The 25,282-nt window shown below is 36.5% G+C and overlaps 1 protein-coding gene across 6 annotated transcripts in view; it reads left to right on the top strand.

The window, feature by feature from the left end:
• mbc (myoblast city) overlaps positions 1 to 23,783 on the top strand; it is a 73,856-nt gene extending 50,073 nt beyond the window's left edge. For 3 of the 6 annotated variants that reach the window (XM_045758112.2, XM_045758113.2, XM_045758110.2), the window contains 5 exons: positions 15,081 to 15,233; positions 17,140 to 17,266; positions 20,355 to 20,484; positions 20,829 to 20,953; positions 22,945 to 23,783. In XM_045758112.2, coding sequence (XP_045614068.1) covers positions 15,081 to 15,233; positions 17,140 to 17,266; positions 20,355 to 20,484; positions 20,829 to 20,953; positions 22,945 to 23,037 — 628 coding nt within the window. In that variant the 3' untranslated portion in view covers positions 23,038 to 23,783. Of the gene's footprint in view, positions 1 to 2,777; positions 2,973 to 15,080; positions 15,234 to 17,139; positions 17,267 to 20,354; positions 20,485 to 20,828; positions 20,954 to 22,944 lie in introns of those variants that run through there. The other 3 variants (XM_069306575.1, XM_045758111.2, XM_045758114.2) reach the window with 2 other exon arrangements.
• The last annotated feature ends 1,499 nt before the right edge of the window (positions 23,784 to 25,282 follow it).

Here is a 25,282-nt window from a genome sequence, read left to right as displayed (position 1 = left end):
AAGCACTATCACAGATAGGTAAGCACTATCACAGATAGGTAAGGACTATGACAAAATCATGGAAGTACAGTGTTGGAAAAAATGCAAATGCTGTGTACACAGATTCTTAAAAGGCATTGGTAATTATGAACATGGAACAATAGCACACAAAATGTGGTCCCAAGTAATAATGTCAAAAGGGAAAATGAAGGATCAATTCCCCCCCCCCCCTAATAAGTCATAAAGAGTAACAGTAAATCAAACAAAATCAAGCAAGAACACAATGAAACTCTCTGTATCCCTTTGTACTGTCCTTGCACTTCTACTCTTTCTTTATCCTCATATCAGATAAAGACAAAATTAGCAATTACAACCTAGTCATCCTTTGCAGATAATACCAAAATCAGAATGAATATTGCCACAGTGAGAGATACTGAATACTGTACTACAAACGTATACAGTATTAGTAATATCTTCCAATGAGCATTGGAATACAACATAACATTCAACAATGATAAATTCCAGCTAGTTAGATTACAGCAAAATGAGGAACATAAATTGAATACATGATACAAGGTGCAGTGAGATTTCATAAAACAAAACTAGTAAATAAATGATAAATGAATTGTCTGTTGATTTTATGTTTATTCGTCAAACACATGATGAAACTACAACATTGCTACAACGTTCGAACAAGGTTTAACACCTAACAGTTGTAACAATGTTCTAATACGTCATAAAAGCATTATAACACGCTGTAACAACTTTATTACAAGTTGTAACAAGGGGAATCATAGGGACCATTACATTGTGTGTTTGCAGGGGTAGTGAGCATAACAGACGAAGTGTAGCATCAGCCTGCAAAATCATTGGGTGGATTATGAAAACCATCAAATCAATGGATGCCACCACAGTAATGCTACTTTTCAAATCACTCGTGCTTTCCAACACCTTGAATACCACTCAATACTCGTCTTCCATTTCAAGGCTTGAGCAAATTTTGAAATAAGGAATAAAGTGAGCATGTACTATACTGCACGCATAGATACTGTACTGTAAATCACCTCAATTACAGGGACCATTTAAAAAAAGAGACATTACCTAATATATACACAGAAAATACTCAAAGATCAGGGAGTGGGGACATTTGTATTTTTAAGAATACAGTACATCAGTAATATTCCTGGTACCTGAGTAGTGTGAAGATGTATTTTGCTTTAAGAATGCTTCATAATGTTGCTCGTATCATGAGAGGGGCAGGTTTATATTTTAAGAAATTTCATAATATTGCTTATAGCACATAAGAAGATTTGTTTTTAAGAATGTTTCATAATATTGCTAGTATCGTGAGGTGGGGAATTTATATTTTGTTTTCATAATTTTGTTGGTACAGTATTATGAGATTTGTCAGCATGGGGTCATGGAATACCTTCCTAGATGGTCCAAGTGGTTGGACACCATTCCTTTCCCTGCATCCCATCCAAAATTCTTATCCTGATCCCTTGCAAGTGCTATATACAGTAGTTGTAATGGCTTGGCGCTTTTCCCTGATAGTTCCATTCCGGGATTGTTCTAGTGTAATCAAATAATGTTGTTTTGTGTTTTAATATGTATGTATGCCATACAACATACCTGTCCATGATGTTTGCTGTAAATATTTCGATTTGGTATATCTCGATAGTCATATGTGTCTAAAAAAATGTGTGTCAAGAATAAAACTTGGTCGATGTATAGTAGGTCACTGTCATATAGTAAGTTTTGAGGCCAAATGGCATTGTTTAGGCTGTGGATTTTAGTTCTGTGCCAGTTGAAATGCTGTGGATAATTTTATGAAACATTATTCCTTTCAAAGCTCATATTAATGATGTGTGTGTAAATTTTTTTAAATACACACACCAATTCTGAATAATTATATTGTTAATTCTTTCAGTTCATTTCAACTATGTATTCATTAGTGTCTTGGAGAGTAATTTCCTTGGATTATTTGCTAACATCAGTCTTATTTTCACTTTCCCTAAGCAGTTTCTGCTTCATATGTCTAACACGCTAACACAAATGTAGTAATACATACATTAAGTTGCAGGTATAGTAGTTGTAGATCTACAATAATGTAAATTGACTACCAATTAACAGATACCTCATTTTTATCTTTTCTGACAATTTTTAGTGTTCTTTTCTGAATATTTATAAGATATTGTAGTGAGTATTTTCATATTGCAAATATATAGCGAGTAATGTAAACTTGGTGTACAGACGTTATTAAGGTGAAATTGTAATATTTTACAAATGCTCAAATTTTCTGTCCAGATTGTAAGTTTTAATAAATACGAATGAGTCACAGTCGTGAATCATTCTGTCGTGTGTTAAAATCTTCATTAGTGATGTAAATATTTAAAGGTCATTTTAGTTTAGTTAATGTTTAGTTGCTTTGCTTTTTGCTGTTGGCTTAACTTAGTCCTTTGAAAGCAATATTATAGCAGTAGGTGTCAAAATAATTTAATCATAGTTTTGCACTAACTGCACCCTTACTGATCTGCTATTATTTTGTCATAGTTGTTATTGTTGCTGCTGTTGATGCTGCTGCTGCTGAGTGCTAATACTAACCATGTTGCTTGTCTTTTGTCTCCCCCCCCCACCCCACCCTCCCCAACCCTTCCCCACCTTTCCCAAAACACTTGTCTGTCTCTCTTTTTCTGTCCTGGGCTTTTTCCTCTGTGACTTTTATACATTAATGTATTCTGTACTTATATATATACTGTATTGTGTTTATTTTATTAAATTTATTTTATACATAAAAGAATACAAAGCACAATGACACGATTGTCAAAGTCTCCCTCCCTGACACAGCTTAAAATGACCTCAGCAAGTCTCTTGTCACGCTTCACCACAACTGCATCACATCATCTTGTCTAGTCTAGTCCAGCTGTGGCCAGTTTAATATCCCCTCCTCCCATCTCCTCTCTCCTATCTTAACCTGTCCTACATTGTTAAAAATTAAATCCCTTATCATAAATAAACGTTGTTTTGTTCATTCTATGCATGCATTTGCTTTTACACATGTGTAGTTATTCAGGGAGGCATCAATGCAGTAATAAGTGTCTCTGCCGTCTTTCCTGGTTACTTATTGTTCACTTCTCAATTTCTTTTCTTTGTACCATTTCCCTCCCTCAAGGCTCCATATGTTCACCTCTCACTTCTTAGCTTGTTTTAAAATCATTCAGGAAGAAAAGCAACAAAGAAAGAAAATCAAAGTAACAAAAAGGCATATTGAACTAAAATACAGTACAGAGAAAAAGATGATAAATGGACAAATTAAAGATCAGCTTGAATATAGTCAAATAAATACCACAATTGGTTATGCACAGTTAACTAAAGAATTGGAGGTTACTAAGAAATTACAAAAAAAGCTAAGATTATATAAATGCCAAGCTGAATATCAGTGATGAAATTGGAAAGGCATAATTAGCAATCCCAAACTTGTAAAGGACAAAGTGGGGAGAAGAAATACTGTTACAGTTTTCGGTTACTGCTATAAGAAAAGGAAAATATTTAGTACTGTATCAAGAAGTAGCAAGTAAAAGGAAAGAATGTTAATACAGTAACAAAAATAAAAGGTAATACATAGAGGGTATCAACAAATATTGAAAAGGAAATAACTAGCTACCAGTAGATTGAGAGGTACATAATGGGGAAGTTGGGGAATTGAAAAATTATCAACTTATATGAAAGAAATCTCAAGCAAAGCAAGTCCTAAATGAATGTGACCTACCTACCTTGTGTCTACCTTGTGTAGCTTCCAGGAATTAGCCCAGCGGCCCGATCTCTGACCAGGGCTCCCAGTTGGTCGTCTGGTCAACCAGGCTATTGGACGTGGTTGCTCACAACCTGATGTATGAATCACTGCCTCGTCGGTCAGGTATTCTTTGGAGGTGTTTGTTGAGTTCGACAATAATTTTAAAACCTTTCCGAGAATGAGATACAGTAATTAAAAAAAAATTGGAAACAGCAAATTTATGAAATTTTTTTACACAAATTTTAATGGTCATGGTGCAGAGATATTAGAGCTAAGGTATATATTGTAATAAAAAAAATTAATTGTGCAAATGGGTAAACCTTAAACTAGGTGGTATTTGAAAATGGCTACTTGATGTTGAGAAGGAATAGAAAAATAATAATAAGAGAAGTGGATCTTCAGTGTTAGTGAAACACTGTATAAGGACTATAGAAGTAAACCACATAACCTACTTATTGCTGAAATTGTGATTAAGTGCAAATGAAAGGAGAGGATATAACCATTATTAATGTTGAGAAAATTCTTGCCAATACAGCAAAAATAAGGGAAGAGCTCGGAAAGAAAGAGAAAAGGCTTCTAACCATCTTGAGATATACAGTATTAATACAGTACTCAAAACTAAAAAGAACAAGGCCGGACTGGGGAATATAAATAGAAATTAATGAGGGGAAGATAGATGAGGCATGGATGGATGAGACAGATGGTGAGGAATGCTACTAACAAAAGCAGCAAGACTGAATGGAATGTCACCAATGGCATTAAAATAATGTATGAGTAAGCTTTAGCTGTCTTTGGAGCATCTTTCAGGTCTCTTTGCACGAAGGAAAATAGGCAAAGAATTGGAAGTTTACCAACCTATTCCCCATGCACAATGAAATCACAAGAATGTCATATGTCTGAAAACATATTGAGACATACATTGTGATCAAGCCTACATACCTGGACTCCCAAGACACATACATTTCTGACTGAACCATGATGAGCTCAAAAACATCTTAACCAGAAGTACTACCTAACTTATTTGGGTTTGAAAGATACCATTCAAAACCTCAGTCTAAGTTTTACACGATACCTGCCCACACTCGGGTGTCAGTAACGATGTTCCCCATCTTTCGCCCTTGTCAGCGTTACCGGCCCATGCTCAGGTGTTTGTAGTTATGTTCCACACCTCTCGCCCCCATCTACGCTACCCAACCACACTCAGATGTTGGTACAGTAGAGATGTTCCCAATTTCTCGCCTCCGTCAGTGTTACCTGCCCACACTCAGGAGTTGGTAATGATGTTCCCCATCTCTTGCCCATGTCTGTGTTACCCACCTTTACTCGAGTATCAGGAAAGATGTTTCCCACGTCTGTTACGTGTCCATTTTCAAGTGTAGGTAGTGATACTCCCCATCTCCCACCCTGTCAGTGTTACCCGCCCACACTCGGGTATCATTAGTAATGTTCCATATCTCTCGCCCCCGTCAATATATGTACAAAGAAATCAAAATAACATGTTATATTTATGAGAAAATATTGAGGCCATACAGCTGATGGAATACCTTTTGCAAAATGCCATGCAATGGATAGAGAAGAATAGTAGTCCCTATGTTATGGACAGTTTATACAACTGGATTCTAATTACCGGTAAGTCATACATGTAAAGGTACCTTGTGGTAACTGTTACAAGTAATATGTCCCCAAAAAATTATATTAGTGACAAAGTATGTAAAGCTTATGCAATACTTACCCATCTCCAGATAGTGTTAAAAAAAAAGCTCTTAATGATGTGAGATCAAAATTAGAATATACAGTGGTGGCATTGTACTCACATTAAAAAAATAATGTAGCTAATCAAGGAAGACTTAAAAAGAATGCAGTAAAATTGATCTCAGAACTCAGATAATTGACCTTTGAAGAGAGATTCAATTTCTTGCATCTGCTTACTCTGAAATGTATAAGAAAACATGAGAATATGATCACCACATACGAAATAATGACAAGATTTGAGAAAGTGTGTAAAGAATTCTTATTGCCTGCTCAAAAGAGAACTAAAGGACATGAATATAAGATCAAGAAATACCAAATTAGTAAGAATATATATACAAATTCTTCAGTGATACTGTGCTAGAGGAAGGGAATGGAGAAAGTTTATTGTGTCAAAAATACTGCTGTGTTAAGACTGCATTTGATAAGATTCATAAAAAGAATGGGACACCAAAAGCATAGCTTTCTTCTTATAATTGTGGTTAGGTAATTACACACATGCAACTAGGTGAGTGCATAAACAGAGTATACACATTCTCTTCCCTCTCCCTGTTCCTCTTTCCTGCTATACCTCTTCTCTCTCCTGTTTCCTTTCCTCCTCTTAATCTCTCCTTCCCCTCTTCCCACTCCCCTTTTTTCCCCAATTCCCTTCCATGTCCCTGTTCTCCCTACTTTATTACCTCTTCTCCCGCTTTCATTCCCTCTTCTCTCTCCCTTCCTCTTCCCTCTCTCTTTGCTACATAGTCTTCCCAGCTTGGCATCTTCTTTTGATAATTACTTTCCTTCCTCTTCCCTTTTCTCCCTCCTTTTCCCTAATTAAACTTTTGTCTTGACCCTTTCAGAATCTCTTTAATTTATAATAGCCAGGTAACTACAAGGGAGACATTATTCTTTGCCCATGACTTTTGCTATCATCTTTATTATATTTTAATACCAGTGCCACTTATTAACTTGTTACGAATGATCAGTAATGTAGAAATATGGTTGGGAATTGGTCCCAAATACCAACAACTGGAGTCAGACTATGGGAAATGCTTCAGGGGTCTTTGGTCTGTGGTGCATAGCAAATGGTTTATAACTATGTCTTGCGAACACCTCCAGTTAATATGTTCATAAATTCAGATGTAGAAATTATTTGAGTTGTATAAATGTGCTTCTGTACAACTAATTGTCATTTCCATATTCTGATTAGAGCATTGTTTTACACTGCCTGTCTTGTCATCATTCCTAGCTTTTCTTAAAGTAATGTTGTCTCTGGCTCATCCTCACAGTTTTGCTAGAGCTGCTACTCATAATACAGTACAGTACACACATTTTTTTCATTTTCAGAAATGTGCTTTTTAATTTAGGAAGTGTATTTGTAAAGGAATAGGCATGATAGTAGTTAGTGATATTATCTCAGCTTGGTGTGTTAAAGGTAGTTGTCTATATCCTGATGTAACCCAGTGCTAGCTTGAGTGAATTCATTGTGGTCATGGCTTAACCTTATGGCTGTAAGAGTAAAAGCTCCCTAAAATATGTGCTTAAAATAAAATATTATAATGAGGCTCTAGGTTGACTTATTTTTAATTTTATATCAAAACAGCAAAGCTTAGCACTTTATGCAATTAAAATAAAGCCAACATTGAGACTCGCTCATAAACATCCATTCTTGCATTAATCTTAAAGGTGATATGTAAGTATTTATCAAATATTTGGAAATAAATGCTGTGCCATGATTAGTCATACTATTCAAAATAGAATGAACATGATCTCAAAATATTAAGCAAAAATGCCTTTCAATTTTTGCTTCTTTGGGTGATGAAACATGTCTGGATGTTTTGATGTAGCCATTAATTTAAATATGTTGATATTGACCCACTGACCTTATAAGAATAATAATAATAATTATTTATGAAGATAATATTCATTGGTTGTATTTCATTTCATGGTACATGGTAGAGCATAGCAATTTTACAAGAGTGCCTCCTTCATTAGCTTTTTGGGTTATGGCAAGGGCAGCCATTCCTAAGGCCCAAGTTTACTGGGAACCAAGGCCAGAATCTGCCTCTGTTATGGTGTGACGGGAGCTTGGGTATCAGACATCAATCCTAAACAAAACATTGTATAATACATCAAAACAAGCAAATCCTTATACTTTTAGTGGAATTGTTCACAGTTTTGGATTGATCTGATACCCCAATGCTCCCCTTTCCTTGTAACAAGAGCCAGATTCTAGTCTTTGAATCCAGTAGGCACGGGTGGATTTTTGAGGCCTAGTGCAATTTCCTAAGGCTAGTCAATTCAGTAATATATATTTTATTTATTTATATATACAAGAGTTCTTACATTCTTGTAAAGCCACTAACATGCATAGCATTTCAGGCAGGTCCTTACTACTAATTTTCCCTGGAACATGACCTGCCAAGTCGTTTAACAACCAGGTCCCCATTCACTGCTGGGTGAGCAGAAGCTACAAACATTGGTGCCCAGGCCAAAGCGCCGGGTTAGTGTTTTACCACTGCACCATGGAGACTGCTAATATAGTTTAAAAAGAGTTACTGGGTGGCACACCAAAAAAGGGCATTACCTACCATTTAACATTTTATTTTAGTCATGAGGCTGTTAATCATGTGCAGTGTGATCAGTGATCAGTGAATTCCACTTGATATTACAACTGGAAGGTGACTAGTTTAGCTGTGATAGTCCGATAGGCAATTGCTGCTCTTGACATAACTGATATGGGAGCATTTTTCAAGGAGTTATTACGACACCTCAGTTAACACATGTTTCATTTGCAAAGCTGCACTCTTTAATTTAAAGGTAGTAGGCTGTATATTCAGTTCAGTAAGAGGACAATGTGGTTGTGTATGATGTGTTTGTGAAATGTTTGTTGCATGTTTGTTTATGGCATGTGTGTGTGTGTGGTTGTAATATTTGTACAGTATAGGTGTTCATTCTTTGTGCACCCTTTAGCAGGGAAGAAAGAATTCTTAGATGACAAATGGTAAACACAAGTGTAATTAAACTTCTGAAAACAACAGGGCTTTGACTGACATTAACGTATTATTGTACACACACACACACACACACACACACACACACACACACACACTCTAAATAGTAGATTGCCACCAGAGGAACAGACAAAGGACACTGTGCGAGGAGCATATGCTGCACTTTCCAACTTCAGAATCGCTTTAACCAAATTTGGAAAATTGGATACCAAAAATTGGAATAAGTTGTATGGTGCCCATATCTCAAGAAGCACATCAATAAACTGGCAGCACAACAGAACCCTGTAGCATGCAAAGGCATGCTACAAAATGACTAGCGGAACTGAAAAACAAGAGTTAAGAGAGGCTTGAGGTATTAAATATGCCAAAGCTAGAAGCTAGAAGAAAAAAAAGAGGTGACATGATCACCATTTACAAAATAATATTGGGAATTGGCCAAATTGACAGAGGAATTCCTGAAACTGGCAACCTCAAGAACAAGAGGTCGTACATTCAAGCTAAGGAAACAAAGGTGACGAAAAAAAAATATTTAAGTTTCTTTTGCAAACAGGGTGGTAGACGGAACAAGTTAAGTGAGAAAGTAGTGGAGTCCAAAACTGTCAATAGTTTCAAAGAGTAATATGACAAAGAGAACTGGGAAGACTGGGAAAACATGAACGTAGCTCTCATCCTGTAACTGTACTCGGGTAATTACACATTCTCACTTCATGTGATAAAGTAATCACAAATGGTTGCCATTATGGCTGTATTGTGCAGTGATAAACATACTTAAGTCATAGTGCAGTGTTTTTAATTAAACTTTTATAGTTGGGAAGTTTTAACAAAAATCCATGTAATTTTTCAAAGAATTGCAGAGTTAGAAAATACAGCCCAAGATTCTAGATCTTTGTTAAAAAATTCTTATTTTGTTTTCATTAGAAATTAATTTTACTTGAAAATTCAATAATATTTCTTGCATGATGCACAAAGTGCATCGGGACCAGGAGTAAATTTTCCGTAACGGAAATTATCAACATTGTTAAATGGATGGTTTAATTTCAGTGAGAAAAATATTAAGATAATGCATGTACAGCAGAATTCTCATTCTGATGAAACGATTCAGTCTTCACTCCTGCCACTCCAAAATAACTTTCATTGCCTCTGAACTTTACTATTTTATTACTAAAATTATGTTTAATATAAAATATAATATTTTGTTGAATTGTTTTTATTGGTACCACATTCTATTAATTTAGGAAATATATGGTCTAATTGCACCAAAAATCCTTTTTAACAATATTTTCTGTTGCAACCAATCAGTCTGAAAATTTAAACAGAATCATCTCGTTACATCTAGACTTCTAGTAGATTGAGCGCCATTTAAGTTAGACTACAAGTTTTATAAGTTAAGACTACATATTATGAGGCAAAAAGGCTACTAAAACAGATTTGGGGATTTTAGCAGAACAAATTACACTATTGTTTGTTGACCTTTGTTTTTAACCATGTCCAAAGGGACAGGAAAAACATACTTGTCAACCTGAGAATTGTTTTTTACCTGTTGTTACTTAAGATTCACACTGCAAGCATTTCTTGCTACTGATTGTTTACATTGGAGTGCAACTCCGGCATGTCTGCAGTATAGTAATGCAGATATTCCAGCACGTGTCGGATGCAACAGAATAACTGGACACTTTGTTACAAGGGGGTAACTAGTTCTTCCAAATTAATGATGAGGGGAGTCAAAACTCAAATTGAACAAAAAAATAATAAACAGCTGGGATGGGTTGAGAATCCTTAACTAAAGGGTTCAACCCCATTAAAACCTCAAGTTCTGGGATAGTTGAACATCGTTGTGTGATAGTTAAACATCCTTGTGTGATAATTGAACATCCTTGTGTGATAGTTGAACATCCCTCTTGTGATAGTTGAACATCCTTGTGTGATAGTTGAACATCCCTCTTGTGATAGTTGAACATCCTTGTGTGATAGTTGATTATCGTTGTGTGACACAGTTCATGTAATTTAATATCATTGTGTATTAGATGAATATTCTAGTGTGTTTACTGAACATCATTGTGAGCTGTATTCTCAACATACAAAATTCAGATTGCTAATTTAAATTCTTGTTCCTCACTTAATATGGAAGGTACTGTTGATACAAGGTTCAATTGGATCACATTTGAGTTAATTTGGACGGTGCAGTGACTTGTGTAAGTTTAAATATACTCAACATTCACACAGTGGCTGGTATTTATCAGATTATTTTTGTTTCCTTCATCTTAAAAAAAACTCCTTGTTTATAATTTACTTGGGAAATTCTGTCTTGGTGTACTCTTTCTGTTTTCATTGATACTTTGCTTAATTTCATTAGCTCTGTCCTCTTGCCCCATTCCTTTTCCTGCATCCTTCATCAGGCCCCCATGGGTAACACTACTGGAGGGACATCTCCTGGCGTGACAGGTAAAGCCATAGTCTGCTCATCAGTGCATGATTTTTAATGCATGTTCAGTGAATTGTGTACTGATGTAGAACAATGGTATCAAATTTAGCAGATAAGTATTGGAGATATTCTCTGCTAATATTTTGTAAGTGGAGAATTTTGACAAGGGGTATTCTTGAGCATGGATACACTTAAAACATTTAGGGGGGGGCCATCAGTCAAGTATGATATTAGTATTAAGAAAGGAATCTCCAGTGATAGTTTTAATGCATCCAATTAATTGCCTTGTTTTGCAGTCTAGCAAGGTTAGCAAGTTGAAGCAGTGCTTCAGTGTCATCATAAGCACTTTGAGCTACTTGGTAAGGTTTATGTATAATAGCCTTTCAGAATCATCCAATCTTAAGTGATTTATTTTCTTGTGTGTATTTATCCTGCACCTGAGTTTATATGAGAAATAACTATTGAGCATGATATTAACATATTACAAATTTTATCATTAAATAAACATTTGTTGGAAAGATTAGTGAGATGCATGCTAGATTTGCTACAAAATATTAAGAATATAGGAGCAGTGTTGTATTAAACTGCAAAAATCATTTGGAGCAATCCAGGGATTGAATCATCAACTCCGATAAACACCAGCTTTGCATCACACCTCTAGACCATGACATGTTAAAAGCTATTCAACCTGGGATCCTACTGAATCCACTGGGAATTCTGGAGACACTGAGTTAGTGCCCAACCCAGTTTTTACGAATGGCCCACATGCTCTGTGTTATGAGTAATAGTGTTCTCCACCATACACTCCCTTCAAATACACATTAAAAAAAATAGGAAACCACAATGAGAATTTGAAGGAAGCATTTGGTGGAGATTACCATTACCCAAGCCAGAATGCAGGCAGGTTATGTGTAAAAGTTTTGTTGGGCTCATTCACCCCAGAATTCCTATTGGATTCAGTAGGGTCCCAGGTTGAATAGCGTTTAGCATGTCATGGCCTAGGGGTTGGCGCTCTGCTGGTGTTTACCAAGTTGCTGGTTAATTCCCTGCATTGCTCCAAATGATTTATGCATAGATCACATCATTGTGATTTCCCTTCTGTATTGTATTAAATAATGTTTTTAGGTTTTAAAATGAATGTTGGTAACATTTTATAGCGCAGTTACTGTATTGGTAATTTGATATTCTCATTTTTCAAATCATTATTGAGAAACCAAGCAGATGTTTGGAACTTTTTTTTTTTTAAGTTTTGCTCATCATTTTGAAGAGCATGCAATGAACTAGATCATTTATTTGCTCTAGTAGCTGAGCATCATCTGCAAACACATTCATGTAACTCTGAAGCCCCTCTGGCAGAATGTTTTTATAGATAATGAACATTACTGGTACTAGTACTGAACCATCTGGTACTCCACTTTCAACATTTTTCTAATCTGGTACATTTCCTCAAATCACTGCCCTCATTTTTGTCAGAAGCATTGTCATCTCTGTTAGTAATCCTGTGTGGGACTGTCAAAAGCCTCATTTAGGCTCATACAGATACTATCGACCAATTCACAACTTGATTCTGATAAACGGAAAACAAATTTGCTAATCTGAGTATCCAATGTGTAAATAGTGTATTATTGTCCACATACGCACTGGAAAGCTTAATATAGTACAATAGATGACATAATGCTTAATGTTGCACATTAAAGCTGAATCTTTATACTACAAAGTCTTATACAGGTATATACACTGTATAACCTAATATTTACACTGGAAAGCCTTAAACAATGAAAAACCTAATGCAGCATTCATACTGGAAAGCATTACACATCAAGAATCCTAATGCAGTATTCACACTAGAAAACCTAATAGTGTACCATGTATACAGTGTTAATTCTAATATTCAACACTATCATGCCCAACACTCTGTAAACATCATCAAGTCTAATAGGAAAAAACTCACACTTATGTATTTGTGTATTTATATAAAGATTTACACAAAGTCTTTTGCACTCCTGAGTGCTTTATCAAGATCTGAGTATATGGCTAGGAGGAACATTAGATCTTAATGACTCTCTTGTTGAGATGCAAGTTTTGTCTAGAGTTGCCATATATCCATATTTTCCAAGACATGTCCTGGATTAAAGTGTTAAAAATTGCATCCGGGAAAAAAAAGCGCCAACAGCCCAACAAAAAAGTGACAAATGCCCAACTAAAAAGTGGCAAATGACCAACAAAAAAATGAGAAATACCCAACCAAAAATTGGCAAGTGCCCAACCCAAAATGGGCAAATTTGTCCAACCAAAAGTTTCCAATTTTTTTTTTTTTTTTTTTTTTTTTTATATATATATAAAGTGGCATACACCCAACAGAAAAATGGCAAATGCCTAACAGAAAAATGGCAAATGCCAAACAGAAAAGTGGCAAACTCCCAACAAAATAGTGGCAAAAACCCAACAAGTGCCAAAACACCCAATGGTCCCTAAGCCAATATGCAACGATGTTGCATATTGGTCCCTAAGCCAATATATCACGACTATCAAGATTTTTGTAGTTGTATGGTCTAGTGGTTAAGGTACCAGGTATGCCAAGGTGCATAGCGCTCCTGGCTATCTGGGTTTGAATCCTTCTGGGGTGTGGGGTTTTCAGCTATATATATACTGTGTGTGTGTATATATATACACACACATACTGTATACATATACACATACACTAGTATATACACACACACACGTGCACGCCAAAGGCCCAAATTATGTATTGGGCAGGGGCATGGAGGATTTTGGTGACTGTTATTAGAGGTGTCCTGGATTATGCCTGTTCAGATATGGCAGCCCTAGTCTTGTCCTAACCATATACTCAGACCTTGATAAAGCACTTGGAGTGCAAAAGACTTGGTGTAAATCTTTACATAAAATAATCAAATACAGAAGTGTAGGTTTTTATCCTATGTTATTATGTTTGTGAGAAAACATTATTATTATATATACTGTATGAAGCCTAATATTCGCACACTGTTCCTGCAACAACCATACAAATTATACTTAAAGGTATTCTGTATAGGAAAATTAAGGATTAAGGTCCAGAGATTTCCAAACTCCATTTTCCCTACTCCTCACTCTCATGAACACCTGTTTTGGCATTGCTATTGTATACTTCCTCCATTTTCCAGACACAAATTCAGCACATCATGATGACCAGATTGCTTGGGATGTACAATGATGCATAAATATATATCTCTTGTATGTCTTATACAAATATAAGTTTATAAAACTCAAGAATGTTGGGTGTTGTGGGCGTAAGTTACATTTAAAAAATGCGGTACATGCAACACTTAGCATTGATTATTCATACTAATTCATGTTAATCCATTCTCATTCTGTGTAATTCCAAATTCACTTGCACATTTGGAGATTTGGGATGAAGTTCTTCACTGTATAACATGATTCCTAGTCGTACAATTTTGCACGAGTCGTAGGCATCCTGTATTGGTTTCTCTTAAGATGTGTTTTTAAGGACTGCTAGAAAATATCTCCTAACCGAGTGATACAATCATTTATGTCGTCCGTGTAATTAACGTGTGAGACCTAGAGTAGTCACTGTCTCTGTGTATCCTTGTATTCCCCCCCCCCCATCCCACAGTGGTTTCACCCTGTGTATCATTTCTGTAAGCATAGCACATGTTGATGTTCTACAAGGTGTGTATTTAGATGTCCTTTCATGCATTCTGAGAGTACTCATCATGCATTTGCATGTTTTAGGGGCTATTATAAAGTTAAATCCCTCAGTGGTATTATCTATTTTTCTGTTTATTTGGTGTTATCTAAATTTATTGCAATAATATTTTTATTAGTTGGTTATGTCAGAATTGTAGAGTAGTTAAGTAATAATTGATTAGTTCTTTTGTTGCTATAATGCTAACCAATTTGCATAAGTTAATTCAAAATAATTTTCTCTTCTTATCTTTAGGTTCCACTCTTAGTTAATAATCTCAGGATTATTATTATAAATATAGAAATTACTATGGGCTCAAAATGCTATGGAAAGACTATACATGTAAATGCCCGTCACTCTTTTGGTGCTTAACACATTGAAAGATACAGGTGGTGTAATTCAGAAATGTAACTTTGATACCATTCTTTACTATTTCAGGGGAATGTCGTTATCAACTTCCCAGTCATCCCTTTCAAGGTTAAGTACTTCAGGAAAGGGTTATCCAGGAACATTGCCTCGACATCACAAGGTTTCTTCAAGCATTGGCAATGGGTCATCTTCAAAAAGTGCCAAGAAAGAGAAAAGTTTCAGGTACATCCCTATTTTTAATATTTGTTACACTCTTATTTATTTATTATTTATTTATATATATACAAGAAGGTACATTGGGGTTAACAGAGAGCATAGAGTTTAGGTTGAAATTACATTCTTGTAAAGCCACTAGCACACACAGCATTTCGGGCAAACACCCTATGAAGTCTCAAACATTGAACAAACAGCTGTATATTGTTGTTTTTCATTAACAGTACTTGTTTTGTTGCAATATAATACTGCAAAATACATACTGCATTTAAATTTCATGTACAATAAACTATCACAGGCAGACCCTAAACTGAATGTACTGTCACTCTGTAGTGAAATTGGGACATATCACCAGTTCCTTATTGTTACTTGACATTGTGAAAGCTTATGTGGTGATGTAGTGGTATAATGGCCAGATTTAAGTATTCAGGGGGTATCATTTGAGCTCACGTGTGGTAAGGGTCTCAAGTTTTAAATACACTAAATGTTTATAACATGACTTTCATTCATTCATCTATAATATATATTCATTAATCATTTCCATACAGTATATCCATTGAATTTAGATGCCCTGTATATATGCAATAATTTTTTGAGTTTAAACAATACAGTACTGTTAGTTTAGTTTGCTTTCTTTTATGAAAGTCAAAATATATAGTTGGCTGAGAAGCAACATACTTTAATGTGGGTTCTGGCACGTGGAACTAGATGGTAAGTCATCTGTGCCTACTAAGAATTTTCAGTAGACACGATGATACAATTGTTGTAACATATGTTACCTCTTCATGGAATTATAGACAAATTTGCAATAACAAATAAGGCATTTAAAATGCTAATAACACCAAGAAATATTCAGTTTATTTAATTAATTAATATGCTCTGTATAGGCTGTTAATGGCTTGGACCCTCCCCTTACAGTGACTTGTGCACAGTTCAGCAGCCAGATGTCCCCATGAAATGGGGCAACTCTGTATAACATGGGGCTGTAATTCCTACACAGTTCACTTCATATGGATGTAATACAGTACAGAGAAACTTCAGTACTAAAACAGCTCCCAACTCAAACATTTCGGCACTTGAACGCTGTGTTCATAAAAAAAAAAAATGTGTTCATGTTCGGTAGTCGACTGTTTGCTTGGCACTAACATGTAAACATGCATCCCTGACGTCAGTTTTGCAATAGCTATCATTCAGTGCAGAACACCACTAGACTGCCCTAAACCTTCGGAATCTTTTTATATTCTTGGTGTAAATAAGTCACCATGGCACCTAAGAAAGTTAGTGAAAGTTATGATAAGAGCCAAGCAAAATGAAAATTAGTTATAACCAAGATTAAGATGAAAAAAGACCTCATAGCAAAATATGAAAGTGGTGCTTGTGTATCTGATCTTGCTACTGAGTTTGGTATGTCTAAATCTAGTTCTCTAATAAAAGAAATGTGTGGAAAATGGGGGGTGCAAAGTTTTTGTAAAAAATATCATCCTGACAAAGCTGTGTGTTAATGGTAAGGGACCCCCCCACCCTCTGCCAAAGAATAACATCTCTCTTCCTCTGCCTCACCACCACCTTATTTATTGCATTAATATACTACATTTATTTTTGTGGTCTGGAATGGATTTATCCAATTTACATTATTCCTAATGGGAAAAACTGTTCAGTACTCGAACAAATTGGCACTCGACCCACCTTCAGGAACCATTTAAGTTTGAGTACCTAGGTTCCATTGAACCCTAAAATTGAAGCTGAAATCCTGCACTTCAACATTATAGGCATTGTTTTGTTTCAAAAATCCAATTTGCTAGAATACACAGCCAAAACAACAACACTTTTTGTCACTATCCAAATATGGATGAACTACACTATATATATTGTATGTATATATGTGTACGGTACTTTAATTTTCTTTGTGTGATAGCCGGTTGCTGCGGCGTGAGAGCTTCTCTTCCCAGCGTGAGCCATCAACACAGTGGTTTGATCGGACAGACTCCCAGATGATGCCTCCTCAGCCAATCTTCGAGTTAACTGAGCAGGTAACAGCTCCAGTAGGTGTCCAAAAATATGTTCATGTATGCATGATGCATCTAACGCTATCAACATGTTCGCATCAAGCTTGCTGCCACCTGCAGGCAGGTGTCTTGGGTTTTAAATATTCACCTATAATAAAAATATTGTATGGTTTGATTAGCAAAGTAATGCATTGAACATTTTATACTAATAATATAAAATATGTTTATTCATGAAAGAGAGAGAGAGTGAACGAGTGGGTCAACAGTTCTGTTGCTTCCAAACATTTCTCAAATTGAGCAGTCCCAGCAGCTACTGACAAAGCTGGCTCCTAAACACGTAAACAGACTCAAGCTGTGGGCATTTGTGGGCTGCAAACATCAGTGGAAACTAGAATGCCTACTGCTGTAAATGGGCTTATGCTGCACCTTAGTGGAATAGGAAACAAAGTCTTGCAAATACATACAGTACAGTAAGAGCTCAGTAATCCAAATTCCAGTAACTCGAATGTTTGGGTAATCATAATAAATTTGAGTTCAGGTTTTTGACTGTTCAACTAGATTAATAATTTGGGTTACCAAGATTTCTGGTGAATTAAAAACCCGAATAAATTTAATATTTATATAATTGGGCTTTCTATGTAAATGTCCAGCTAACTCAAATAGGGTGGGCCCCATATAATTCATGTTATTGAGCATAGACAGTATACCAAAGTGCACGGGTAATAACGAAGCCACTGTATGTTAGGCATCAACACAAGGAGGTTTATATATGATCAAAGTCTAGACCTAACACTGATTACACACTGGATGGAAGTGACACTGGACCCAACAAGACGGATGCTGGAGGCACAATGGATAACAATAGTAGATAATAATAATAGCTGAGGAGCCAAAAAAATATTAGAAACCTTTTTTTTTTAAACAGAATGGTAGATGGTTGGAACAAACTAAGTGAGAAGGTGGTGGAGGCCAAAACCGGCAGTAGTTTCAAAGCGTTATACAAAAAATAGTACAGTATTGGGAAGACGGGACACCACAAGGGTAGCTCTCATCCTGTATCTACACTTAGGTAATTACACGCGCGCACACACACACACATAACACCAAAAGTCGAAAGAGCAAAGCTCAACACCCGCAAACACAACTAGGTGAATACATACATACATATATATATATATATATAAAAATCCTCAACATACTAACAATGAATGTTCATTTTTATTCATACTAACTTTGCTGGTTATTGTGTTGTGTGCAGTATTTATAAAAGATTAATATTAGGATGGACTAACATGGAAAGCTCCTATTAACCATTAATGTTATGTGGGAATTTATAGAATATCTGTCTTAAAAATCTTGATAACATGATTGCTGTTCATTTCAATGTACAGTGCTGGAACCTGCACAATCATTTATGTATGTATTATTTATGTAGTGAAGAACTTTGTGGAATTAACCAACAACTTTAAAATTCACTTCATTCTAAAAATTTAATCTAATTATTAAGTGCAGCAAAGTGACTGGTGGAAAAGCCAGTGGTTAAATTAAAGATAAGTAGATAGAGATAATATTTTGAGAATGTGATGGGTGAAAGAGATGAAGGAAGTGCAAATGTGAACATGTTTAGTGCAAGATAGAATACCAGCAAATAGAACCTAGAATGAGGTCATTTTATCAGAAAAAGAGCCAAAATATGGTAAAATTACAGGTTTTGGTGAAGTATGGTGAAATCTAATGCAGGGAATATGAGAGGATACAGCCAGTGTGGAGAGTTTACCAGTAGGCATTGAATAGTGGTATTGTGCCAAAGGATTGTAAAAAATTCTATGATTATATTGCTATGTATAAGTGTCTGAAGCTGAAGAGCTTCGCCTGGGACACCTTTGCTGTCGCTGTCTTCTCAGAGGCGTACTGAGTGGAGTTGAGTAGTCTGTAGAAGTTGTACCCAAGCACTGTGTTGGAATTTGAGATGGCTATGGGTTCATCCCTGATTTGCACACCACCTTCATTTTCAATTATGTAGGCCATGCAACCGATCGTGCTTTTCTGGATTTTGTCTGGATTAATGGTGATCCTCCATTTTCTTTCCCAGTACGCAGTCCGGGTGAGTTCTATATTTGTTTTTCTTGTGACCGTCGCATGTTTGGTTGCTTGACTACTTGGGTTAGAGGTTATTACATAGGTGACGTTGTCTGTGAATTAGACGATGATGGTGTGTCTGTATTCCAGTTGGGGCAGGTAATTTACGAAAATGTTGAAGAGGACAGGTCCAGACACATCCCTTGTGGGACTTCAGCTGTCGGGGAGAAGACTGCTGCCATTTTCCCGTTGAAACAGGGGTGACTTGTCTCTTCTTCAGGAAGTTCCTGACCAGTCTGAGTAGGGTCCAGTTTTGAGCTGGTAAGTCTGCTAGTTTATTCAATGGGCAGTCATGCCATAGGCTGTCAAAGGCCTTGTGTGTGTCACTCATTGTGGTCAGGGCTATCTGATTTTGCTGGTGCATTATGCTGACTGCATCACAGATGATGTTCATTGCATGCTGGGTCGAGTGGTGTGATCTAAGGCCCTTTCTTTTTTACTGTAAGGTTGTTGTACTCCATATAGTAGTTGAGTCAGTTGGACAGGTTGGTGAGTCTTTCTTGAGTTTGGGAATGAACATCATCTTGGTTGTTTTGAAGGGAACGGGAATGTGGCCAGATGCCAGCATGGCTATTGAATATATTTAGTAAGGAGGGCAGGAGATTACTTGGGAGGAGTTTGACCTGCTTGGTGTTGAGCCCCGAAGGATCTGGGGCCTTGTTGTGAATACTCTTGATGACCCCTCTCATCTTTACCATTGATATGGGTCTTGTTAGTGGGTGGTCGTTTTGAAGGTTGGTTGGTCAATCAGGGGAGGTGCTGAGTAGTAAGTCAGCATTCTTTGCAGTCCATTGGTTAATTTGTTTGAAATGCACGTTGTTCAAAGCTCTGCTGTTCGATGCCATGAGTGTCTCCTCTACTCAAATACAAAATGTAATTGTTATAAGGAATAAATGCATTTCATATTTATGTAATAATTTTCTCTGCAGCACAGAATTGTTCATATACTCCTTATCATGCATAACATTTATCATATTTTGTTCAGGTGACACCTGAACGCCCTAAGAGAATAGACTCAGACCGAGCAGGGTATCTGTCACGGCCACGCTCTCTCACCATGAGCTCATCCCTGTCGGCAACTCCTTCACCATCCATGGGTTCCAGAGAGAGTCTTAGTAAGTATTTTTCAAAGCAGTAAATGGGTACATTCATTTGATCATCTTATCAGAGGGATTTTATAAGACTGATTTAGGTGCAGATGGTAGTGGGTATAGTTTTTTAAATTGGCATGTGCAAGAAGTTATGTGCAGGGGATAAGTAGGGTTTTTAAACTGGTGTGCATTTCGGATATAAAATAAAGCTTATCAATAATTCTCATTACTTGCCAAGAAATTCTCTGCTGAATGCTTTAAGTGCTGTAGGAAAAATTTACTGCAAATTATTAGAAATAATGCAGAGCTTTTAAGTGTTAATAAATTTCAGATCTCAAATATGAGAAAAATCTGTTGTTTTATCACAGTGAGCACACCAACCGGTTCAATATATGAGGAGGATGCCCCACCTCCGTTGCCTGTGAAGATGCGTGATCAGGATTCGGACAGTGTTTCTTTCAGACTAAGTGCCATGTCACTTCAAGCTGCTAAAGTGAGTACAATTTAAGTTTTCTACAACTATTCTTAAGAGTTATTGTTTGTGCATTAGAAGATATTCATTTAATTTTTTGCTACTAAGATGCATTATTAAGGATTGTTACATTTTGTTCAAATAGAGAAGTTGCAACATCAAAATACTTTGCAATATTTTGTTTACTTCTTCAATTTAATCCATATCGCTCCTCATTCCTCTCCCTTACATCTTTTAATACTACTATTATACCTTCTATTAACATGCATATAATCATTCCATCTCGATAGGTCCATTTCTTGCCCTTGCTTTCCTCTCTGTGTATAACTGAATGAACCTATGCCTAAGAAAGTGTTTAAAATAAACAAACCCCCTCCAAACACACAGGAACTAAGAAATTGTCATGACTATTTACATTTGACACTTCAGTTTCCAACTGCAGGTACAACTACTAAGCATTCATTCCCCACCCTACCTTTCATATTTCCAATAAAATAACTTTCCTACTATCTTGTAGCTTCTTCACACATTCGTTCAATTCATTTCAAAATATATCCATTTATTTTTCATATTATATTCTCCTTATTTACTGGAGCATATGCTCTTATATATATCTTGCTTTACTTATCCTATATTAAATCCAACATAATCTTGAATTAACACACACATCCTCAAACATACTCTCAGTCTCTCTGATATAAACAAAGCTACTCTGTCGTTTTTACCCTCAATAGTTTTCATACATTTCTGACCATACAACTAAACTCCCCTCAAACTCCAACAATTTTGTTTTCCCCATTATCCCATACACACTTCATATTAAGATCCATTTTCTCACACCTAATCATTTATCATCATATCATTTATATAATTGACTTTCAATCCTTCTCTTGCTATCCTTATTTATTCCATTTATGTACATCAATACACACACACTTAATTCCACATCCATTCCCTCCTAAAGTAACCTCTATTGCTGTTTTGTCTGGTTTGCCTCCATCTCAAAAAGGGGTGCTGGTTTGTAACACACCAAGTGCAGCAGTATCCCAGGAGGGACTGGGGTTGGGTCTTGCTGCCCAACAAAAACTGAAGGGTAAACACATACTAAAAGAAAATGCTTTGTCCAAGATATAACGAAATAAATACAGTAGCTAATAAATTTATTAAAATGGAAAAAAATATTAAAATTACAGTACAGTACTATAAAATAAAGGACAAAATTAGTATGTGTACCTTGATACATTTGGGTACTGCCTCTTCCTCCTCCAATCCCACCACAAATGCTGTAACAATGAAGCCACCACGAGAAAGTGGGTGAAACTCATATACAGTACCATATTAGATAAGCATCCCACACCAACACACTAATAATCCTATGACATATCTTTCAATACCTGTGTTGCTTTCTTAATTACAAGGTTGTAGGCCCTATTGTCTATGGCCTACATAGTATGAATTGTGTAGGCTGCCACTGCATGCTGTTGTGTGCTGGATCAGGTATATCAGCGCCAAGATCACTCACAGCCTCACTCAGTATAACCTAAAAACCACATTTTTAGCTAGGTAAAATCTGTGTAATTTACATGATGCATACCCAGCTGGGATTATTTGCACTGACACTACTGGCAGCTTGGCTCTGGTGTAATATTCCAACGAATGTGGTTTTAGGTGAATTACTGTACATTCAACAGCTCATAAAATGTGATATGAAAGAATAACTGATATAATTAAGAGATGGATACTAATAATTTACTATAGCTCTACAATTTCTCAGTTAAGTAAAATCCAGTCAGAGTATAGCAAAAAGTTCAGATACAATTCTGGCTCTCTTTAATTAAATACTGTATTTTCTCTTTAAAAATGCCCTGTAATCGTTGAGAGATAAAAGATTAATAAGTAGACAACTTTTAGAATGTAGCTTATATTTTTAAACATGCATTATATTCATATTTAAATTGTTAATCATTGAGGAAATCTAATAATAGGAAACCTAATCAGTAATATGTCAACAGTTTGTCTTCCCCTCGGATATACCACCTGAGCCGCCACAGAAGCCTCCACGGCCTGACAAGAATCACAATCATGAGGATCCACCCAAGTTATGAAAATACAAACATCTCATGGAACCAAACTAAGAAGATGACAATAGAGTTTAAAAAATGTCTCTGGGTATGTGATAGAGTGAGTCAGTAAATGAGTACGAGTTGAACCACATGGTAGGCCCTAATAGTTGAAAGGAAAATTTAATGATGTTTATTTATGTATGAAAGAGTAAAGAAAGATTATTAGAGAGAGTTTACACAAGTACTTGCTGGAAAGGCCAGTGGTGAAGCACTCTAGTTGGGCTACATTACTTTTAAGACTACTTATCACTGCCACTGTTACTGCTACAGTATTTGTGAACAGCACGTTTTGTAGCAAGTTCTGAATTTTGTTATTTTGTTTTTATGACGAAGGAATGCCAGTAAATATAAATTAGAAATATAAGCAAACTGACTATAATTTGGAATTATATTTTGATCAAATATTTACTAAGACAGTCATTATTATACATACAGAAATATGCATGTAATATTGATATTAGCTCTGAATTCCTGTTTCTACACATCAAAAATAATTTTTTCTTGAAATACACACAGACTTATATATAATTCAAGACTTATAGTTTTCTATTTCATGCAGACTTTTATACAATCTCTCTTATGGTTCTCTCAATAGCTACCTTAACAAAAGCACTGGTACTGCCAAGTATTAGTAATTACACCAGACCTCTGAGATCTGCTCCTATTAACTGACAACCATAACCAGAATTTGGCTGCTTACAAAATAAGTGAAGCCTGAAGACCAAAAATCTACCTAAAACCAAGGGCAAAAGACACCAAAAAGAATAGATAAAACAAAAATATAACTGCTTGCAGGAATGGTCGAACCCTGATTTAAACAACGCAAATTGCCACATGTGAACAACACTAAGCTTGATAGGGTCAATCACAAAAGATGGTGGCCCACTTCACCCTGGGTCCTGGCCAGGCAGCCACCTCACTTGCTTAGTGTTAGCCGAGGTCATTTTGCTCTGCATGGTCCATTACGCTACATTGTTTTCAGCCAAGTGGTATGATTATCCATGGAACAGTTGTCCTGAGGGCCTTTGCTTCCTTTGCTCCATTTGTACTTCACAATTATGTTTTGTACCGCCACATTGTGTGTGCCATGGCCATTATTTTGCTGGCACTCTGAACTAGGATTACTTTCCCTGATAACCCTAGCTTGTGTTTTCCTTGCTCCAACAGTGGTACATGCTCCTGAGGGGTTCAGGTTCCTTCTCTACAAGTTGGTTCCTCTTGAGTCACCTCGCTTCATGGTAGCACATTGGACTTGCTCTCCCCTGCAACACCTGTTGATGGGAATGTGAGCTATTTGACTCTAGTCAGGTGGCCAATACCTAGAGCAGTGGTTCCTAAGTATCCTGATCTTGCCATTCTTTTGGGAAGTAGGATCTTGGTATGTTTCCTTGGTTTCCCCTGTCGATTTCAGGTTCGTTCCCACATTTTGACTGTAATCTGTGGTCCCAGTTTTTGAGTTCATTGAATTAAGGAACTCCCCCTTTTCCCACTTTTGAAAAGAGATTTTTTCCTCGTCAGTTCTCAGTTTGTGCATTTGTAAATGGTCATCCTCCAGAGTTTCACATGGCAGTGAGCATACAACTTCTAAATCTTATTAGCAGGCTTAGAGCTCTCCCCAAGCTGTGGGAAGGGAGAGCCTTGCCTGCCTTGCCTTGCTCTTTTAGATTTTTCTGGAACATGACCCCCAATCAGTTTACAACCAGGTCCACAATTACTGCTGGGTGAGCTGCTAAGGATTGATGCCTAATTGTCCTTCTCTGTCCAGGGCTTGATCCTTGTCAAAATCATGAGCAATCAGACCCTCTAATCAGGTTGTCAGTTCATGGGGCTGTTCCTAGATATCCTGGTTCCCTTGTCATTCATTTGGTGAAGTAAGTTCCGTTTTTTTTGCCCTCTGGGTCAGGGTTCTACTCCTCCAGAGGTGGTGTGCTTCCCCTTGGCTACCTTATTACTTGGTATTGAGGTTAACATTTGGTTCCTGGTCTTTGGATGTCTTGTTGTTTTCTCCCAAAAGTTTGTTTCATGCTGGTGTCCTGATCGTGGAGTCCTTTAGGGTCCTGTCTTGGGGTCAGGTCTGGTTATCAGGGTATTTCTTTCCTCACCCATGGTAATCATTGCTGTTTCATCCAAGTTATAATCTAATCCAGTTCATTCGTCATGGGGACGGCTTCCCTCTTTCCACCATCTCATGCCAGTGGATCCTTATTTTGGCTGTTCTGGGTTGACC

This window comes from Procambarus clarkii, chromosome 58, assembly GCF_040958095.1.
Source record: "Procambarus clarkii isolate CNS0578487 chromosome 58, FALCON_Pclarkii_2.0, whole genome shotgun sequence".
NCBI classification, from domain to species: Eukaryota; Metazoa; Arthropoda; class Malacostraca; order Decapoda; family Cambaridae; genus Procambarus; species Procambarus clarkii.
The sequence above is the reverse complement of the archived record's forward strand: the minus strand, read 5'-3'. Positions and strand labels throughout refer to the sequence as shown.